The sequence below is a fragment of the Pleurodeles waltl genome, chromosome 4_2 (genome assembly GCF_031143425.1).
Source record: "Pleurodeles waltl isolate 20211129_DDA chromosome 4_2, aPleWal1.hap1.20221129, whole genome shotgun sequence".
In the NCBI taxonomy this organism is placed as follows: Eukaryota; Metazoa; Chordata; class Amphibia; order Caudata; family Salamandridae; genus Pleurodeles; species Pleurodeles waltl.
This window is the reverse complement of record NC_090443.1, coordinates 91,791,114-91,809,777: the sequence shown is the minus strand read 5'-3', so window position 1 is coordinate 91,809,777 and position 18,664 is coordinate 91,791,114. Positions and strand designations below refer to the sequence as shown.

Here is an 18,664-nt window from a genome sequence, read left to right as displayed (position 1 = left end):
GTGATTTCCCTTCTTTTGTTAAATTACCATCTTGTGTAAAAACCGATTCACCTCTAGGATCAAGTTGTTGATCTCGCTGAGCATGCAATTTTCAGTTGCATGTCTTTGGGTCTTAGATAGCCTAGCAGCACCTGGTAGAGACGCAGGAACTTTGGTCTTCCCCATGTACAATATAAAACTAAATAACAACGGAGGAACCAGACAAAAGGGTCACTGATAAGTAGTAAAATACCACGTAGTCAAAAGCTGTAATAGAAGCCACAGGTCAAAATGCTGTTGTTAACTTTCACCAGTCATTAAATGAAAAATTCATGCTGAGAGCAAAAGTCAAGGGAAGAGGCCCAGCCCAGGCTCTTCCGGTGTAGGAAAGGCCAGCTCTTAGCACAGGCTCTGGCGCGTCTTGAGCATGGGGTGTCCTTCATGTGCTTTATAGCGCAAAGCAGTGATGTTTCTTGGCTCTTCTAGCACTCCTCGTCCACAAGAGCAAGTGTATTATTTTCAGTTTTACTGATTTTTACAGATAAATACAGAGAGACAACAATGTGTTTCCTGTCTGCATTTATTTTTAAAAGCAGAGTAATTCTGAAAATTGTGCTTCTTGTGAGCGACTTGCCATGCTGTCGTTTGTGAATTCCCGCCCAACAAGTAGATCACATGGGGAGTTAAAAAACAGGAAGAGATGTCCTTATATACAGGCATATGTAAATGTATATATGAAATATAATGGTGATATTTACCAGTGGGTATAATGGTTTGTTATATTTGGCTGCTTAATTTGCTAAAAAGCAACGAGCATCAAAGTATGATTGCATGTTCATCAGTTAAATTAGTGTGGAAATGTACCATTTTACGACTCCGTTCATTCTCAAAACACACTATAGATATGGATAAATACCAATAAGATGGTAAAAAAATAATTACCATAAAACCGGGAGCCTTAATTATGGGCCTTCGTGTCGCCCACAACCAATACTATGACCCCGCGCAGCAGAAGTCCTTCATGAGCTTTATAGTGCAAAGCAGTGACGCGTCTTAGCTCCTCTAGCCCTCCTCCTCCTCAAGGGTAAGTATATTATAAGGGTTTGGAGTCCCCCACAACCAGTGATGTGATCCGCGCAGCAGGAGTCTTTGGCACGCTTTATAGCACAAAGCAATAACATCTCTTTGCTACTCAAGCCCTCAACCTCCTCAAGGGCAACTGTACTGTGGGGCTTTGAGTCTCCACAAACAGCACTGTGACATTTTTTAGGTCTCACTAGTCACAGCTTTGGCTATCTGCAAAACCTCAGGGTATAAGTAATATACAGAGAGGCGTAGGATCAGAAGCTTTCAACCCCAAAGCAATGCAATGGGTCTCGCATATGCTTGAATTAATTGTTATTGGCGCTGTAATCTCCTAACCTGACTTTTCTTGTCACATAAATTGAAAATGAAAAGTAAAACCGTTTCACATAAGCTAGCCGATTCACAGCGGCATGGCCACCATGAACATCAGCGTAAAGAGAGAGACACACACACACAAAAGAAAAAAGAAGTTCGCTTGCAGTCAAACTTATTGGCAAAAATGCAATTATCTAACAGGGGCGATGGCCAAGGCGGTAACAAAACCTACCAAAGGAGGGACAAGCGTATACCATTTACCAATGTAATCAAAGGATTTTCGAAGGGCAAGCCCACGAACGAGAGCTAGTGATGGGTGTGAGATGGGCGTTGTTAAAAGCCCAGATACATACTGACACGTCGGAAAAGCAGCGCTTGCATGTTGCTATGCTCGACCTAAAACGCAGTAATCCCAGCAGAGACCAGGCTGCCAGCATAACAGGACCAAAGCATTGGTCACAGATGCAACTAAAGCAAAGGTCACATAACTGACAGCACCAACAGTAGTTGAGAGCAGAGAAAGAATCATAGCAATGACAATTGGTTCATTCACTGCTGTAACCATCATTCTTATCATGGCATGGACAACAGCAGTGATGACCGCTGCCACTACAAAAAGGAAATCGTTTTAACCATAGCAATAGTCACAGCTTCCACAACAGTAGTGACTATAGCTGCCAATGTGGCAGAACAGTTGCCAGCAAGTTAGGGTTAAGTGAAGCAACCATGATTGTGACCATAAAAAGAAAACCCTTAACTGCCACCAGCGCAGGGCAACAGCAATGACAACAGATGAAACCATTGCAGGAGCACAAATGGGGTAAGAGATGCCACAGGAGCAGAGATTACAGCAGCAACAATATCTACAAGTACAGCATGGATCCCAGCTCTCAGCATCAGCCAAAACTTTTACCACAAGCAGCATCAACAGCAGTGACAATTTATTATATCACAGCAAGGGCCACAGCATCAGCAACAGAATCCACAAAACTACCCACAAAAATAGCGATCACTGCTGCCACCCTATGAGGGACAATAACACCAATAACAGCTATCAGCACAGAAGCTGCCACAGCAGAAGCAAATGCTCTGAACGGCAGCAAAGACCACAGCAACAAGCACTATTGCCACCAAGTAGGGACTACTGGAAAGAAAATATATGTAACCACAGCACAGACCACAACAGCATGAACAACAGCAGGGACCAGAGCAGCACAAAAAAGAGCAGGGACCACAGCAACACCAACAAACGTAGGGGCACAAATGTTAACAAAACTGATGGACATCAGCAGCCACCATGGTAAGGACACCGACAGCCGCCAACAAACCAGGGACCACAGTAGTAACCACTGCTGTAAACGCAGAAGGTGCTTACACAGCTGCCATCATAGCAGCAACAAAAGTTGTCAAAACGTCAGGGACAATGGTAGAGGCCACAGTTGTAATCATAGCGAGGACAAGAGCAACAATGACTGTCATAACAGGAACCACATCAACAGCAACCATGATCGCAGCCACTAGAGCTGCTCCAACAGCCACTGCCACAGCAGCTGTCACAACAACTGTCACAACAGCTACAAGCACAGCAAGAACCACAGCAGTAACTAGAAGTGTATTTACAGCAGTGACAACGGCGTTGACATCAGTTGCCACCATTGCAAATTCTAGAACAGTGACCTCCGCTGTAATGACAAAGGCATCAACTGGAGCAGTAGCCAAAACACAACAGCATGGACAACGACATCTACCACTACTGTGACCACAACCACTAACAAAATAACAAGAGTTGCAATAATAGTTATAAGATCAGCATGTGCCACGCATTGGCAACAGGTGCCACAAGAGCAGGAACCACAGTAGCAATCGCAGCCGCAAAAATGACACTGACAACTGCAGCAACCACAGCTGTAATAAGAAAGGCCATACCTGTGAGCACCACAGGAGCAACAACAGATTTCCCCACAGCATGGACTACGGCAGCAAAAACAGCAGCCTGCAGAGCAGGGACCCCAGCTGCCACGGCAACAACACGCACAACAACAGTATGGATTGCAACCAGTGGAAAGTGGATTAATATTTGAGATGAACAAGTGTTCATCTCAAAGAATAAAGGAACCACCTGCTAGATGTGACACAAACAAGATAAATCTGTGCTCAATCCTCAGTAATCTGATACAAAGCAGTCAGGCTTAAGGCAAAATTTTAAGTATTTAAGCAGTGCATGCAGAGTAGAAAAAAGTTTTTTAAAAAAATACAATAACATTTTACAATCAATTTTAAAATCAAGTGAAACATTTTATGAGTAAAATTAGAACATAATGACAAAAATGGAATAAGGCGAACTAGAGATATAATTTGTTAAAGATTAAGTGAAAATAAAGCCAAAAAGCACAAAGCTATAAGGTCTTTGGACTCAATAGACTAGACCACAATACAGGCTGATCGTGACAAAGCCCTGACTGGATAAAACAAGGGGACTAGTCCTGGTGAAAGTTTGTATGTTAGAAAAAGTCGAAATGCAGAAAGAGTCTACATTTTTTTTTTTTTAAAGAAATTCCTCCTTAAATGGTCTGCCACTTAAATTGTAGCCGCTGCTGAGGAAGTGCAGGCAAGACACTTGAAGCAGGCAGGTCCCATGGAGCTATGGAGATTGCTTGCCGAAAATGTTCTAAGCCCAAATGCAGAATGGGACTAAGTTGTTTTTCGGAGCTCCTTGGGTCCTTGTCCAAGATCATGTTGAAATTCAATTCAATGTCACAGGGCTGCCGCTTGAGCACTTTTCCCCTCTGGACCTACTTCCACTCTAGAGGAAAAGTTTTTCTAAGGTTTTCCGGTCTTTCTTCTGGTGCCCAAACAAACACTGGAGTACACTTCTAAGGCATCCAGGACCTCTAAGAGGGCACTTAGAGACTACTGGGGTGTGAGGCAGAGGCCACCAGCAAAGTCCAGTCCAGTTCCAGTTGCCACTGGTAGCAGAGCATTTACAGGAAAAGGTCTCTTGCAGCTTGTTGTGTCCTGGTAGCCACACAGGAGGTCACAAATCTGACCCTTGGAGTCCACTAATCTGTCCTGGTTAGAAGAGGGAGCAAATAGTACTTCAAGGGTCCTCTTGGGTCACTGACAGCAGGTCCAGTCCTTTTATGATCTTCAGCAGGTCCAGAAAGTGTTCTGAGGAAGGCTGGCTAAAGATCCAGTGTTGTACGGTTTTAAGATATTTATAGTCCTTCTTCAACTGATGGAGTAAAAGTTCCCAGGCACTAGCCTACCTACTTCTCATGTAGTTTTTGTTGGCCTTACTACAATCACACAGTGCACCCTGTTCCCAAAAGCCAAGATGGGGGAAACATTTCTCCCCTTGTGCGAGCATGTTTGCTCCAGCAGTGGGGTCAGAGTAATGAGCATTCCCCTTCTCTACAGTCACCCTAAACTGGTTCTGGTGGTAGCTTTCCTTCCACTGGGTTTTGTGCCAGCCTGACTAGGAGCACAAAAGCTGAGGCTTTTTCAGGTGTCCCTTAACTTTTACCTGTGACGGGTAAGCTCCCTCAAAGTAAATTAAGTCCTCCTTCCCAACCAACTGATTTTCCTGCCATAGGAAGAAAACACTGTCACACTCACAGACTCTATGCTGGGAATAGCTATCACACCTCTTTCACACCTAATTCAGGACAAGCATCGATTGGGCAGTTAAGGCAAATTACCCTCAAGCAGCTTTGGGTAGTGCAAAGGTAACTTTCTAAATGCTACACTTCCTATACACTTATTTCATAAAAGGTCATATCCATTAGATTGTATTGCTATTAAATAAACAAATAAGTCTTTGACTGGAGTCTGTAGCTGGTAAATATAAAAAGTTATTGATGAAAAGTGTACAAATGATACTTTGATGTTTGTTTCATTCCCAGCCTGACCAGTGACCTCGTTGATTTGGGCCTAGTCACTGGAGGGGCCGGGGGGGAGTCCACAAGTGGCGATTAACTTTCCATGCCATAGGTGTATTCTGCACCATATACTATGGCCCTGTATGAAAGTTAAATGAACCTATCACGATTTAAGCCAAATTCCAACATCTTTTATGGGTCAGAGCAGATTTGCTGGGCACTAAATATCAGTGTCCCAGTGTTAGCTCGAGATTATCAGCAGGAGAGACCTATAACAAATGAAAAACTGGGGGGTGACCACATAAAATGGGGTCACTTTGCAACACATAGTTATTAACTCGACAGAGACTTTGGCGGCAATATCTGCCACCACAAAAGGAACAACAGCTGTCACAACAGCAGTGACCATAGCTGCCGCAACATTAGTAATCAAAGGAAACTAAGCAGTGACAGTAACTGTCATCCTTCAAGGAAAAAAAAATAAAGAACAGCTGTCAGTGCAGCATGGACCCAAAAAGGGACAACATCAAGAAAAATAGCTGCCACCAGATCAGGGAAAAAACCTCAAGAACTGCTGCTAGCAAGGTGACAAAACAGCTTAGATCAGAGTTGTAACCACTGAGAAAAGCAAAAAAAAGTGAAACACTTTAAATAATTTCACCCACTGGTAATTAATCTTGGCTACATTTTAGTGCATTGTTAATTCTTTCTCCCTGCGCAACTATAGATAGGGACTAACCAAATGCCAATCAATCTTGGTCCTGAACCAAAATGAAGAGTCCATCTGGGTAGACTCTGCACTGAGAAAAACAAACAAGCACTTGCTTATATGGCAAACACGGGCATGCATAAAAGTGCACAGACTAACTGTGCCCCGCCTCTTTATAGGCCCCATTATTTATTCCCCAGCTTGAAGTACCAGGTAGGAGGGTATACAGTGACACAGCACAAAGAGACTATCAGCAATTAAGCATGCTTATGTTTGCATGGGTTGGCATATTAACACTAGCGTTAATGGTTTTGATAATTTTTGTTTTAACTGATCTGTGGGAATTTTAATATTATTTGTCTTAAAGTGTATATGTAGCAATTTTGTTTTTACACTAAATGGATTTTTGATTATTTAGGTTCTTAGAAATGGGCTACTATTATTTTATTTTATATGACTTATTTTACAAGAGGGAAACATATTTCAAACATTTTCATAAAATCCTTCAACTAAGCTTCACCAATGCTTTTTGTTAGCAGACATAAAGGATGCATGGACATAAGCGGTATAAAAAAAAGACTAGGCCAAGCCTAGCCAAGCACAGGCATTTTGGTATGATCCTCATGCATATTTAATGTATCTGTTCCTTCTGAGTTACAGAAAGAACAGGTCAATGTCTGAATGCTTTGATATGTTGCACGTTGCTGCACAAGAGCATTACAGAGAACTCAAGCCACCTGTGTGTCCAGATTCAAGGGACACTTCAAGGCAGGGACAAATTAAGCCTTGCTACCCTAAAAAGATATATGCTGACTTCAAGAGATTACCAAGCCAAAAAGCAGCAACAACTGTTAATAAACCTTGGGATGCTCATCTTGCTGAATGGCCCATGAATAGGGCTACACCAGCCACTCTTCCACAAGGGTTGCCTGCAGGAGATACTCGGATTAACCCACAAAGCGGCTTCAGTTCTACATGTTAGTCACTTCTGTCAAACTTGTAAGACATCTTTGAAAGCAAGAAGACCCATCTTTGATGCTAATGGACTGGCAGATGTTGGTGCAGTGGGTAACAGTGCATACTGGTGACTGTGATGTAGCATTTAGTCATATGGTAGACATCTAAACAACTTAGCTCAAAAACTCCCCAAGATCTTATGTGACTTTTGGGGTACAAACTTGGTTGATCTCATGATCTGCTCGAAGGCCAGCGATGCAAAGGGTTATGAAGATCAGCACCTACTTCCACAAACCGAAAGTGTTGGTTTGTTTCAGCTACCACATTTTTCTTGATGAAGATCCAGCCATGGAGAAACAGGGGAAGTAGGTTAGTAAGAATTCATATTTCCTGAAACACAATCAAGGTAGTCTTGGAGGAAAACGTCTTGTGTTTGTAGAAAGTTAAGAGACAGCTGCTTGCAGATAGAGCTGTGGAAGAATATGAGCTAAACTAGGCACAGTCCAAAAAATCTGTAGCTAAAGAAGTAATATATTAATATCCTTTGAAATTATTGTTCAGCACTTGTAAATAAGCTGCAGTTTCACAATTGGAGTCCATAACTCTGATGCAAGATAAGAATGAAATGGTTACTTAACCGTAGGAGTAGTTTTGGAGTTTCAATAGTGTTCTGGATTCACATGCTGTGCTATCTTTTAGGTGGGCTCGGTATTCTCCCTTCTGTAGTCTTTATTGTCTCTTGGTAGCCATTGAGAACCATTTGGTGTTATGTCCTTCCTCTTGTGATGTCAGCTGTACACCCAAGAAGCCACTATGTCTGGTTCGCGTCTTCAGATTTTAACTTATTTTTTCCTCTGTCTTCCTTTCAAGTCACTCCAATCTCTTATCTTAAAATCACCTAATTACAGGGGGTGCAGATGTGAATCCATAACATTCTTCAAGCTTCAAAACTACTCCTAGAGGTAAATAAGCATTTTGTTTTTGTAGCGTGAATCTTTCCGGTATTCACATGCTGTGCAGTGATTTTGTAGCAGTATCCATCTACCATGGGAGATAGGGCTGAAATGAGTTTGTGCTACCAAACAAGTGTTTTAATACCTTTCGTCCAACATGTACTCCTCTAGTGACTTGAATGTTCACACACAAGTGTTTTTGTGAAGGTATTAATGAATTAATGCAATACATATGTTGTTAATGGAGACATTTGCTAAAAATGCAAATGCTGCTCCCTTTTTCTTTGTGGAGTGGGCCCTCTGCTCTTAAAAATTGGGTCACTTTTTTGATCCATTTAGTTTCCTGTATTAAGTATATGACTGCCCCTCTATCTTGTGCAATGCTTTTTCTCCACGTCTTCGGTATTGGAAGAAACCTGGCAGCTGAATAGCTTGATTAACTTAGAAACGTGTAATGACCTGGGAGTGGGGAGCAACTGTGGGTTTAATCTCATAACTATTCAATCCTTGCTTATTTAAGTAGGGCTCCTGTGTTTTCAGCACTTGTAGCTCTCAAACCCTGTGTAGTAATATGACAGCTGCCAAGAAGTCTGTCTTTAGCGTTAGTATTTGACTTCTGTTCTAAGCATTGGCTCAAAAGGTTCCTTTCCTTCATAAAGCGAGTAAGCACCATGATTAGATTCCAGGGGGCGTGGGTGCTGCCTACGATGGCTGTATCCTTTTTACCTTCTCTAGGTATCAATCACCCAATGACAGGTCCAGTGAAGAAATGTCTCCCTATATGTCCCCTAGTGTATGCCACTATGGCTGCCAGTTGGACCTTCAGTAACATATATTTGAGGTTCTCATTTAGGAGGTAGGTAAGGTTCCAAATGACCGTACTGTCCTGTGTTCTACTGTTTACAATCCCTTGCCTATTGAACCAGACATATCTGTTCCACACTGCTTCATAGCATATTTGTGTGCTTAGCCTTGTAGCTTCTCTTAGGACCTCCGCTCTTCTCTGTGGTAGACCCAGGTGTCCAAATTCTAAGTCTACTGGAGCAGCCCCCAGGTTATGCTAGTTGGCTACAGGCGGCAGACTTGACTTGCTCCCTTTAAGATCTCCACTAGGTCTGAGAACCACTTCTGTCTTGCCCATTATAGTACCTCCTAGGTGATTGCTTGAACTTATTTATCAGCAATGGGCTTAGAGGTGTAGGGCAAAAGTGTATGTAAATATCAATAGGGTATTCCAGTCACATGTGGTGTTGGTACCTGGACACAAAGTCTTGGCATTTTGTGTTTTCTGTTGCTGCGAACAGGTCCATGCCTTGTGTACCCCCCATTTGCAAAATATCTCTTACAGTACTTGCTTTTTCAGCTCCCATTTGTGAGGGCACTTTTTTGCCTGCTTAGCCTGCCTGCCTCTAACTTTTGTACTGCTGGTCGATGTACTGTCACTAGTGTTATGTGTCTCTGTATGGCACATTTCCAAATGCCTTGGGCCTCTCTAGACAGCGTATATGTTTTTGCTCCTCCCCCCTTCCTAAGACAGAATATTGGAGTTAAGTTGTCTTTCTGGAGCTGTATTGTTGTCAGGGACATATTCTTGAGTTCTAATACATTTATGTGCTTTACAGACTCCACAGACCCCTGAAGTGCAGGCTTCCCATGTGTGCTCACCACCCAGTGTGGGATAGATCCATGGTAATGGTCACTGAGGGAGTTGTGAACATGAAGGGACTGTCTATGGTCATGTTTTACATGTTCCATCACTGCATCGCCTTTAGTGTTCCCTGTGTAACAACCACTAGAGTCTCCCAGCTCACAGTGGCCTGTAACCATTTGCTCTCTATCCATTCTTAGATTACAGGGGCATGCGTAACCTGATGTATACAAGGAAGCCATCATGCCCATCGGTCTCATTACAGCTCATATTGTCAGAGACTGCCCCATCTAGTAGAGGTGAGTTTGCTCTATCAATAACAGGGATCTCTTTCGAACTGGGAATGATTTTGCTTCTTTAGAGTTTTATGTTGTGCCCACATGAATTTTTCTTGCTCTGAAACTGGGAATGAGGTTTCTAAAGTTATTGTGAATCCTAGCTCGTGAAGTGTTAACACTACTGTCTGAATTTCTTTCTGGCATGGTGTTTGCAAGTTAACCTTTACTTTACCTTTACCAACCAGTTCAAATAGGAGTGAACATGTATTCCCATTCTTTGAAAGTGAACAGCTACTACAGCAAATACTTCATGAAGAGAGGACTTTATCACAAAAGGTAATAGCTTGAAATGATAATGTACCTTGTCTGAGGTATTATGTCTGCCTGTGGTTCATCGGAATGTGCAGGTAGGTGTCCTTGAGGTCTATGGTGGCCATGTAGTCTTCATTGTTCAGCTGTATGATCTCTAGCAGTGTGGTCAGTTTGAACTTCTGCATCATATGTATCCATTTAGCAGTCTGAGGTGTAGTACTGGTTGTAAGAACGGATCCTGCATGGTACCAGGAAGTACCCTGAGTCGACACCCGGTTTAGCTCTCTTTTGGGGACCTTTTTATGGCTTGCTTTAAAAGAAGTTCTTGAACTTCTTGGAGTGATTCTATGCTCTTGGTGGCGCAGTTGGTGATATTTTTAGCAACTTGCTGCAATATGTATCCACCTGGCTGGGTAATTGTTTCCCATTAGTGGATAAATACCCCTAATTCTTGCTCCCAATAGTGTTCAATTGTTGGGGGTATAAGGCAAGCGAAAAAGAGAAAGTCCCTATTGACTTTGCTGTTTCATAAACCTTTTTAATCTGTTGCAGCAGCTCTTCACCGACTGCAGGGCAGAACAGGTGTTCTCTTGTGAAGAGAAATTTATGATTGAGGCCTGCACTTCTGGCTTGAAGCTCGCTACTCAGAGCAAAGCATGCCTCCTTAATGTTGTGCCCAGGCATATTTGCCTTACCACCATGTCTGCAGAGTCCAGGGCCAATTTGAGGCATGGTATGGTGGCTGTGGCAGTTGGGAGCGGGCTGGAGTTCCCAATTCCCCAGTGAATGGCTGTTGACCTTTCCATTTTTCTGCCCACCATTTGCGCCATCCGGCTCTCCTTGTCCTGTGGGCCCCCGATGACATAGGGCTTCTGTCTCTCCTCCTGGTTGGAATGATCATTTGTGTTGAACCTGTTTAACACGGGTTCCTGAATGGAGTATTAAGATTTCTTTTTCAACGCAAGAAGTCACTAACTTCGAGGACGCAGTCTCTTGAAAAGCATCCTTCCACTGGTTGAGAATGCTTGGGAGCACGGGAAGGCCCAAATTCTTCTTCTACGATGGCATGAAGGTTTGGAGAAGGGATCAGGGCTGCTCTTTCTCTTCGAGTTACACACCGTAGATGTCCGCTCCCCACTTTCTGAGGGAGTTATGCACTGTTAGGTCATCTGGCAACAAAGGTCTCAAAGGACATGATTCCACTCCCTTCTCTAGAGATTCGGCAGGGAGGTCTTGCCAAACCTGTTCTTGTGCACCCTAGTCTACCAAAGCGAGGTCCTCGCTAGTGCCCTCATCTTCACAGAAGAATTCTTCCTGTTTCTTGTCATGCCGTTCAGGTGTAGTTGGTGGTTAAAGCTCTGTGTGCTCTTCTGCGTCAGGTTTAGGCTCTGCTAGTCCTGTCTGAACTTGAAACCCCTTCAACGAGTTGTCAATGGTTTTTCTTTTGCTAACGATCTGTTATTTCATCTTCTAGTTGACATTTCTTTCAATTGACTTCCAGCATCCATTGTTTGGGGTTGACTTCCCCTTCAGCACCAGAGGTTGTTTATTTTTTGGCTGCTTTAAACTCAACCTATTCCAGTAAACATTTGTCATCGACATACACTAAGAGGGTATACCTCCTGCAGTGTAGGATCTTGGAAGAGCGCATGGACATAATGGGGCACTTTTGCTTCTGCCACTCATCTACCATCTAATGCTTCCCCGTCGAGAGGGCCTTTGGGATCCTCGAGTCCAGCATTGTTGGCTCAGCACCACTGCAAGTGCATGTCCTGCTCCCTGCTGTGTCTCTTGGAGTGGATTTCTTCCAATGCCTTTATCGCTGCTTCCAGTCTCTCAAGTTTACCAATCCTTTCTTGTGCATCAAAGCCCTTTCTCTGCCTCAACTCAATTTCCTCTGTGTTGTCCTCCTCCTTGCTAAACAGGCAGATGCCCTTAGGCGATGTCTACTTCTGCTTCTGTGGCGACTGCATCATTGCATAATGTGCCCACCTCTGTTTATCCATGACCTTCACAGTTTGATGCAGGGGTCACAGTCTTTAGCAATTTGGTTGTTCAGTAGGTACAGATTGCAGACTTTATGGGAATCCTTTTGTGCAAATTTGTGATAGCACTTGGGAGAAAATCTAAGGAAGCATTCTCCATCTCCCCAGGCCATTCTGGGAACCTTGTTGCACATTCGCCAACATGGTTTTCTCTCCAGTGGTGATTTTTTTGGGGGGCCAAGTATGGCCATGCCAGAGTTTTTCTTGGGTATTTGAGTATCCTTTGATCTTCTGAAACACTTTCTCTGTCTTCTAAAGGTTTCCCATGATGATCCATTGATCTGACATTCCATTTCTCATGGAGCTCCTCAGTCTTACCTTCGCACCCAACAGCAAAAAAAAAAATCTGAAGATTGCGACCATGCATAGGGACATATACCTGATATCACAAGGGGAGATACATACCACCACATGGTGCTTGAAGACACCTGAAATTAAAAAACAGAAAAATCCTACAGTAAGGAGAATTCCTGATGCAACCACTGGATGGCAAATGAATCCATTAATTCACAGTGTGAGTGTGAATATAGGAATGATTAACCTTACAAACTGGATTCCCAATGAAGGTGTAAGGAACCAAGAAAATCAGAATCTGTGTATAATACACTACAAGGCAAAGTAAACCCCCTGTGCAGATTCCTTGGTGTAAACAAACAAGACTCACCTAGCAAGCTGGCACTTAACAAAGGATTAATCAGAGGTGGTATCAATGGGTTGAACCTCCCAGGGGCTGCTGCATTTTGTGGGAAGGGAGCAGACGTTTCTGCAGGGCAGCTTGCAGCCTTCCCTTCGGTGGAAGAGGCAGTGCTAGAGGTTGGAGTATTGGTGGTGGAGGTAGATCCTAAGGAGGAGACCTTAAATGGAAACAAGGTGGACAGAGTTAAGTGTTACAGAAACTTTTCATATGTCACTCACAGTGTCTTAGTGCGAAAAGGCAAATATTCTAAGAAAGCAGAATGTCAACAATAGCAGTGCTTCTTGTAGTAACATTGGCACAAAAGTCTATAAAGAGTGCAATAATAAATAAACAAATAAGTAAAAGCTCTGCATCTCACTTGAGTTTGACAGATGCCAGAATCGGAGGATCCTAGGCTGGCTGCAAGAAGAGCAGAGTTCAAAGCCAGAACCGCTGGAGGAAGAGAGAGCGCGGGGAAAAGAAGAGAATGCAAAACATCAGCTGCTGGAAAGCCAGGAAAAGCATCATCCACAGTGCCAGTCATCGGTGCCTCTCCTCGGTCCACGCCATCCGGTGGAGAACTTGTCAGCGGATCTTGCAAGGGGGGCATGGACATCAAGGCAGAAAGAAGTTGGCTCTGCTGCTGAAGAAAATCCAAGGGTGGCACCAACGAAGGCTGGGAAGGATTGTGAAGCAACGATGCCATCAGCAAGCTCTGCAGTGCCTGGGCCTCCAGTTCACCAAGGTTCGCCTGTGGGGCCGGGCTGGTGGCGTTACTTTGGAGGCCCAAAGCAACATCGTTCTGTCCAACGAGAGATGTAGAGAGGAGGTTCAGCAGGCTCTGGTTTAAAAGATGCTGCCTCTGGGAGAGGGCCAGTGAAAGAGGAAGCGAGGCCAGGAAACTTTGTGTGAGCAAGTTAGGAAAGCTGGAGGTATTGGCAGAGGGCAGGACCTCATCCTGGTTTAGGAATGGAAAGACCTCCCCTGGGGGCAACTGGCATGGAAGTCCCCCAGTATTCTCTGAAGCAGCACTCACTCCAGGACTGGAAATTGAAGCGGTTTTCATGCCAGCCGCCACATGAGTCGAGGCACCTGAAATTCAAAAGCAACATATGACATTAAATCATGACAAAAGATTGGTCTTATATGACCAAATCCTTTCAGACATTATTATGCACCAAACCACTTATGAGAGATGTTTAATGATGTTGGATGATGTCACGATGTACTCAGTGAAGATTCACAATTGAACAAATTTATTTTGAAGGCATTTGCTTTAAAAAAAAAAAAAAAAAAAAAGGAAGACATATTTTACTCCTCCTACCCACTGGTAAAATACTTTATGAGCTCATAGGCCTGGTCCTAGTGCACAGTAGAGGGTTCTACCTCCCTTTTGCAACTGTCTAAAGCCTGCCAGGTGTTATTTCTACTTAAGCTGAACTTTCTAATGCAACTCCTTTGTATTTTACATGTTTACAAAGCAGGGTCGGGAACAAACTTCACTTGGCAACAGCTTAGTTTTAGTTTGTGGGCTATCTGTGATTCACCTTATTCTGTGGCTAAAAGGGGAGGATTCTGCTGCAAGGTGCATGCCGTTGGATGCAGCGCCACATGATTTAGTGAACTATAGAACGAAGCTACGTTTCTAACAATTGTGTCTGTTAAAAATGCACCTGAGAGTCCATGGTTCTAGTCAAAGTAAGAGGCTTTCTTCTGCTGAAGATTGCTGGAGACAAATCAAGCATAGGAAGGGTCTGTTTCGCTTAAGTCAAAAACCTACTCAACTTCAACTAATAAATACTTTAATGGACATGATTGGTTCCACTTTTACATAAACCATGGACTGGCTCCGTTTTAGCAAAACTTTTAAATTGGAACAATAAACTACCAATGAGAGAGTTCGAGGATTATATGAAGGCATGTGCTAAATCATAATTATGCCTGTGCCCTTTTGCAAAGCAGATAGATAAAGATCTTTGTCAAGTTTACAACTGAATATTTCTTCAAAAAAGATTTCTCCTATTCTCCTTCAGGGATGTTTCACCATACTCATTAGCAATGAACTGCCAAGCCCACGTGGGGGATCCAGGGCACTTTTAATAAAATTATATACCAAAAAACCTTAAATTCTGAAAAGACGAATAAAAAATAAACTAAGCTTTTGACGACTTCATGTATGATATATTTCCCATATTATATTTAGTTTAATTTATTTTCTTTAAAAAGCCAATTTAATACTAGAGAGTCACTTTAAACAAAAGAAACCTTTTCCTTAAACCTATTTAAAGAAAAAAAATATGAGAAAAGGAGGAAAATATGTTGGCCTAGCAGAAAGCCAACAGTAATGGTAAGTAAATATTCGTTCTGCCACATGGCTTCTCTGATTTGTTTTGTTTTTTAAGATGCACAACTGTTGTAAGGTAAGCAACGTTTTGGAAAAAAAAACATGAACGTGTAGAGGAACTCTACACACTCTTGTACTCTCTCACATACAAGTACCTTTTCTTTATCCCTCTGAATCTTTCTCGGTTTTTACAACAATTACAGGGTATCATGCACATAGGTGGAGACTATCTAACGACTACTATTTCAACAATATAACGAGGGTTATAAGTATTTACCTTTTCTTATTTGTATCCAGTTTTCTGCAGTATGTTCTAGTAAGGTTAATGTTGTTCATGCTCTTGAGCGCTGGATGGATGAACTGGCAGCCTTAGATTGAGGGCATGCAGTTTACTAACACATGAACTGTGCTCATCTTTACCTGGGAGTTTTAGTAAGTAATGATACCAACAGTCTGAAGCTGTCTCATAGAGACTGAACGTAGACGTCCTCAGTCTTCTTAAAACTCTACTCAAGAAAGAATGCATTTCTTCATACTCTACCCTGAAGAAACACCACTTCTCTAGCAGACCTTGGCCACTCAGAGTGCTCCTGTAAGTTCTGCTCATTCCACTACTCTTGCACCTCATGCTAAACCTATCTCTTGTACTATAAAACAACACACCAAACTCTGACAAACAAGCCTCTAAATATGGTCCAAATTGGGCTCCCTGAAAAAAAAATCTCATCAATTAAAAAAAAAATCAGACGACTAAGCCCTGAACTTGTAGCATCAAGATCCCATCATCTCCACTTTTAGCATCTCAGGGTTTCGGTGACAGAAGCTACTTGAAGAGGCTAAAAGCATTCTACGCGCCATCAAGAAACTTTAAGTTGACGTTGGGACATACCATCTGTCATAAGAACTTTAAATAATCACGACACATGGGAGAGTCCTAGGAATACAGGCACAGATGTCTTAAATTTTGTTGTTCTATTATTGAAACACAATGGAAACACCTAAAATATACTTTTCTAACATATAAATGACTGAAAATTAAAATTTGACATGAGCATTCAGGTAAAGGGGGGGGGGGGGGTAGCTAGACTGCTTATGATCCACAATGCACAAGTTCAACTCTCAAAACAGTTACAACACAAATTTTGTCACATCACCATATTTCTTCCTGAGCAATCTATAAAATCTATACAGCTTCTTTTGGCAAAAGGGGCTGTATCACTGAAGTCATTGTGGGCTATACAGAAACCATATCTTACCTCCAACTATTACACGCAAACGTCTATATCATCAGAAATGTAGCTGTATGCATATACACAAAGTTTAATGTGGTGCTCTGAATTTGCCACACAACGACAAAATTGCTGATATAGAAAACTTGCAAGTATATAAACCAAAATGATTTCTGCACTGCTGTGCATGTGCTCGAGCTATTGCAAAATAGAGGCAACACCATTCTTTTTTGCGTACTCAGCTCTGCACATCGTCACCTCAAAAATGCAGTTGCTCAATCGTTTGAAGACCTGAATTAAGCCATCATACCTTTGCTGCAATATAAAATATGCTGCAAATTATGCAACATCAACCACTGGAAGCTGGTATGAAATTTTGAATATGCTGGATGATCTTCAAGTTGCAAAATTTTCCCAAAAGACATAAAAACTAAAGATCTTGATTTCTAGCCAGATATTCTAAAAACAATTATGGCCGAAAAAGCTATGAGTCTGAGACCCCGTCTCCTTGCACATTCATGTGACACCCTCGCTTCTGCCTTTCCTGACTAAAATCTTCTCTTCGTGCTCAACTTCCTAGCAAATCGCAATCCCTTAAACCCCTCTCGCTCTTGTGACTCACTGATTCTACACTAGTTTATATGTAGGTTCACTTCTTGTAACATTTGGTTATGCTAAGACATAAATAGGTACTGAAGCCTCAATAACACAAATTCCTGGATTTTATAAACCAATGCACTAAAGGCAGTCTTCAGTACCTTCCTGTTAGTGCTGCATGCTCTTGTCTATAAACAGTAATTTGTGTCAAATGTATTGTTTATGCACAACACCTGAGCGACTAATTAATACATGTGTGGTACTCGACTGTTCCGCTTAAATCTAAGACGATGTGAAGTAACAAAATGGTTACTTACCTGAAGGAGTAGTTTTACACACTGTGCATTATTCTGCCATTTAGTGTTTGGGTCTGGATTGTGTCTCTGTCTCTTTCTCTCCTTTTCTTTTTTACTGTGGGTGTCCCGACCATTATTTGGTGTTGTGACAGCCCTCTGTGACATCACATCTGTGTCCTGGAAGTTCCTGCACGTGCTCGCCATCTTCAGATTCTTTTTCCCCCCTTGCATCCTCTTAAAGCTTGAACTTCCCCTTTCCTTCTGGTGTGTTGCTGGCTTTGCCTGTTTGACCCATCTCATTTCTGAGGAGGTGGGCAGGTCGGATGAGATTCCAGAAAACTCTTCATGCTGAAAAATTACTCCTAAGGTAAGTAACCATTTCGTTTTACGGTGTGTATGTTTTCTGGATTCACATGCTGTGCAATGATTGTATAGCGGTATTCTCCTCTCTCGTGTGTGTCATTAAACAGGAGGCTTTTTTTTTTGGAACTTCTGTCCCAGTTGTGCCTCTCCTGTGACTCGGATATCTACACAACATTATTTTGTAAACACGTGTTTAGAGGACCATGTTGCAGCCTAACATAGGTCCTGCATTGAGACGTTTGCTAGGAAGGCAAGGATTGCCCCATTTTTCCTTGTGGAATTGCCCCATGGCGTCTCCTCCAATGCTACTCCCGCTCCTTTGGAAGATACCTGTATTGCTAGCACCATCCATTGTGCCATTAGGCATGGGCAAACCACTGTTAGCTTGTGTGATTGATTAAAAAAACTGCACTGCCTTACTGATTGGTTTTGTCTCTTGTAAGTAGTACATCACTGCGCTTCCTAGTCCAGTGTGTGTAAGTCCCTTTCAGCTTATGTCTGTAGATGCTTGAAGGTCCCTGGTAATTGAATAGACAGGGTAGCATGAAAGTGTAGGATGACCTTCGGAAGGACGTGCGGGTTGGTTCTCATGATCACCCTGTCTTTGTGTATCTGCAGGTAGGGATCCTCTATAGTCAGGGCCTGTAGCTCAGTGACTGTGTAGTGAAGTGATTGGAACTAAAATATGTACTTTAGTGTCAAATACTTGAGCTCTGTACTATTCAGTTGTTTGAAAGGTTCCTGCGTCAGTTAACTGAGCACCATACTGAGGATATTTTTTTTTTTTTCCGCTAGGAATCCCTTGATTACTCATTTGTCCTCTAGCAAATACAACAATGGATGCCAATGGACCTCAAAGGATGCATAGGTCAGCTTGTTCTCTAAGAGGTATGTTAGGTGTCCAATAGCCATTCTTTCTTATGTTCTAGTTTAAAGCAGCCCTCCTCTGTTGCACAACCGAGCAAATGTCTTCTACTTAAAAGTGTATTTTCTCACTGC

At 42.5% G+C, this 18,664-nt stretch overlaps 1 protein-coding gene across 1 annotated transcript in view; it reads right to left on the bottom strand.

Annotated features, from left to right (window-relative positions):
* Nucleotides 1–18,664, bottom strand: part of MBD6 (methyl-CpG binding domain protein 6) — a 254,785-nt gene that overhangs the window by 81,593 nt on the left and 154,528 nt on the right. The window contains exons 7-8 of the mRNA XM_069230809.1: nucleotides 13,216–13,928; nucleotides 12,825–13,014 (exon numbers count right to left, since the gene is read on the bottom strand). Of these exons, the coding sequence (XP_069086910.1) occupies nucleotides 12,825–13,014; nucleotides 13,216–13,928 (903 nt within the window). The remainder of the gene's footprint in view (nucleotides 1–12,824; nucleotides 13,015–13,215; nucleotides 13,929–18,664) is intronic.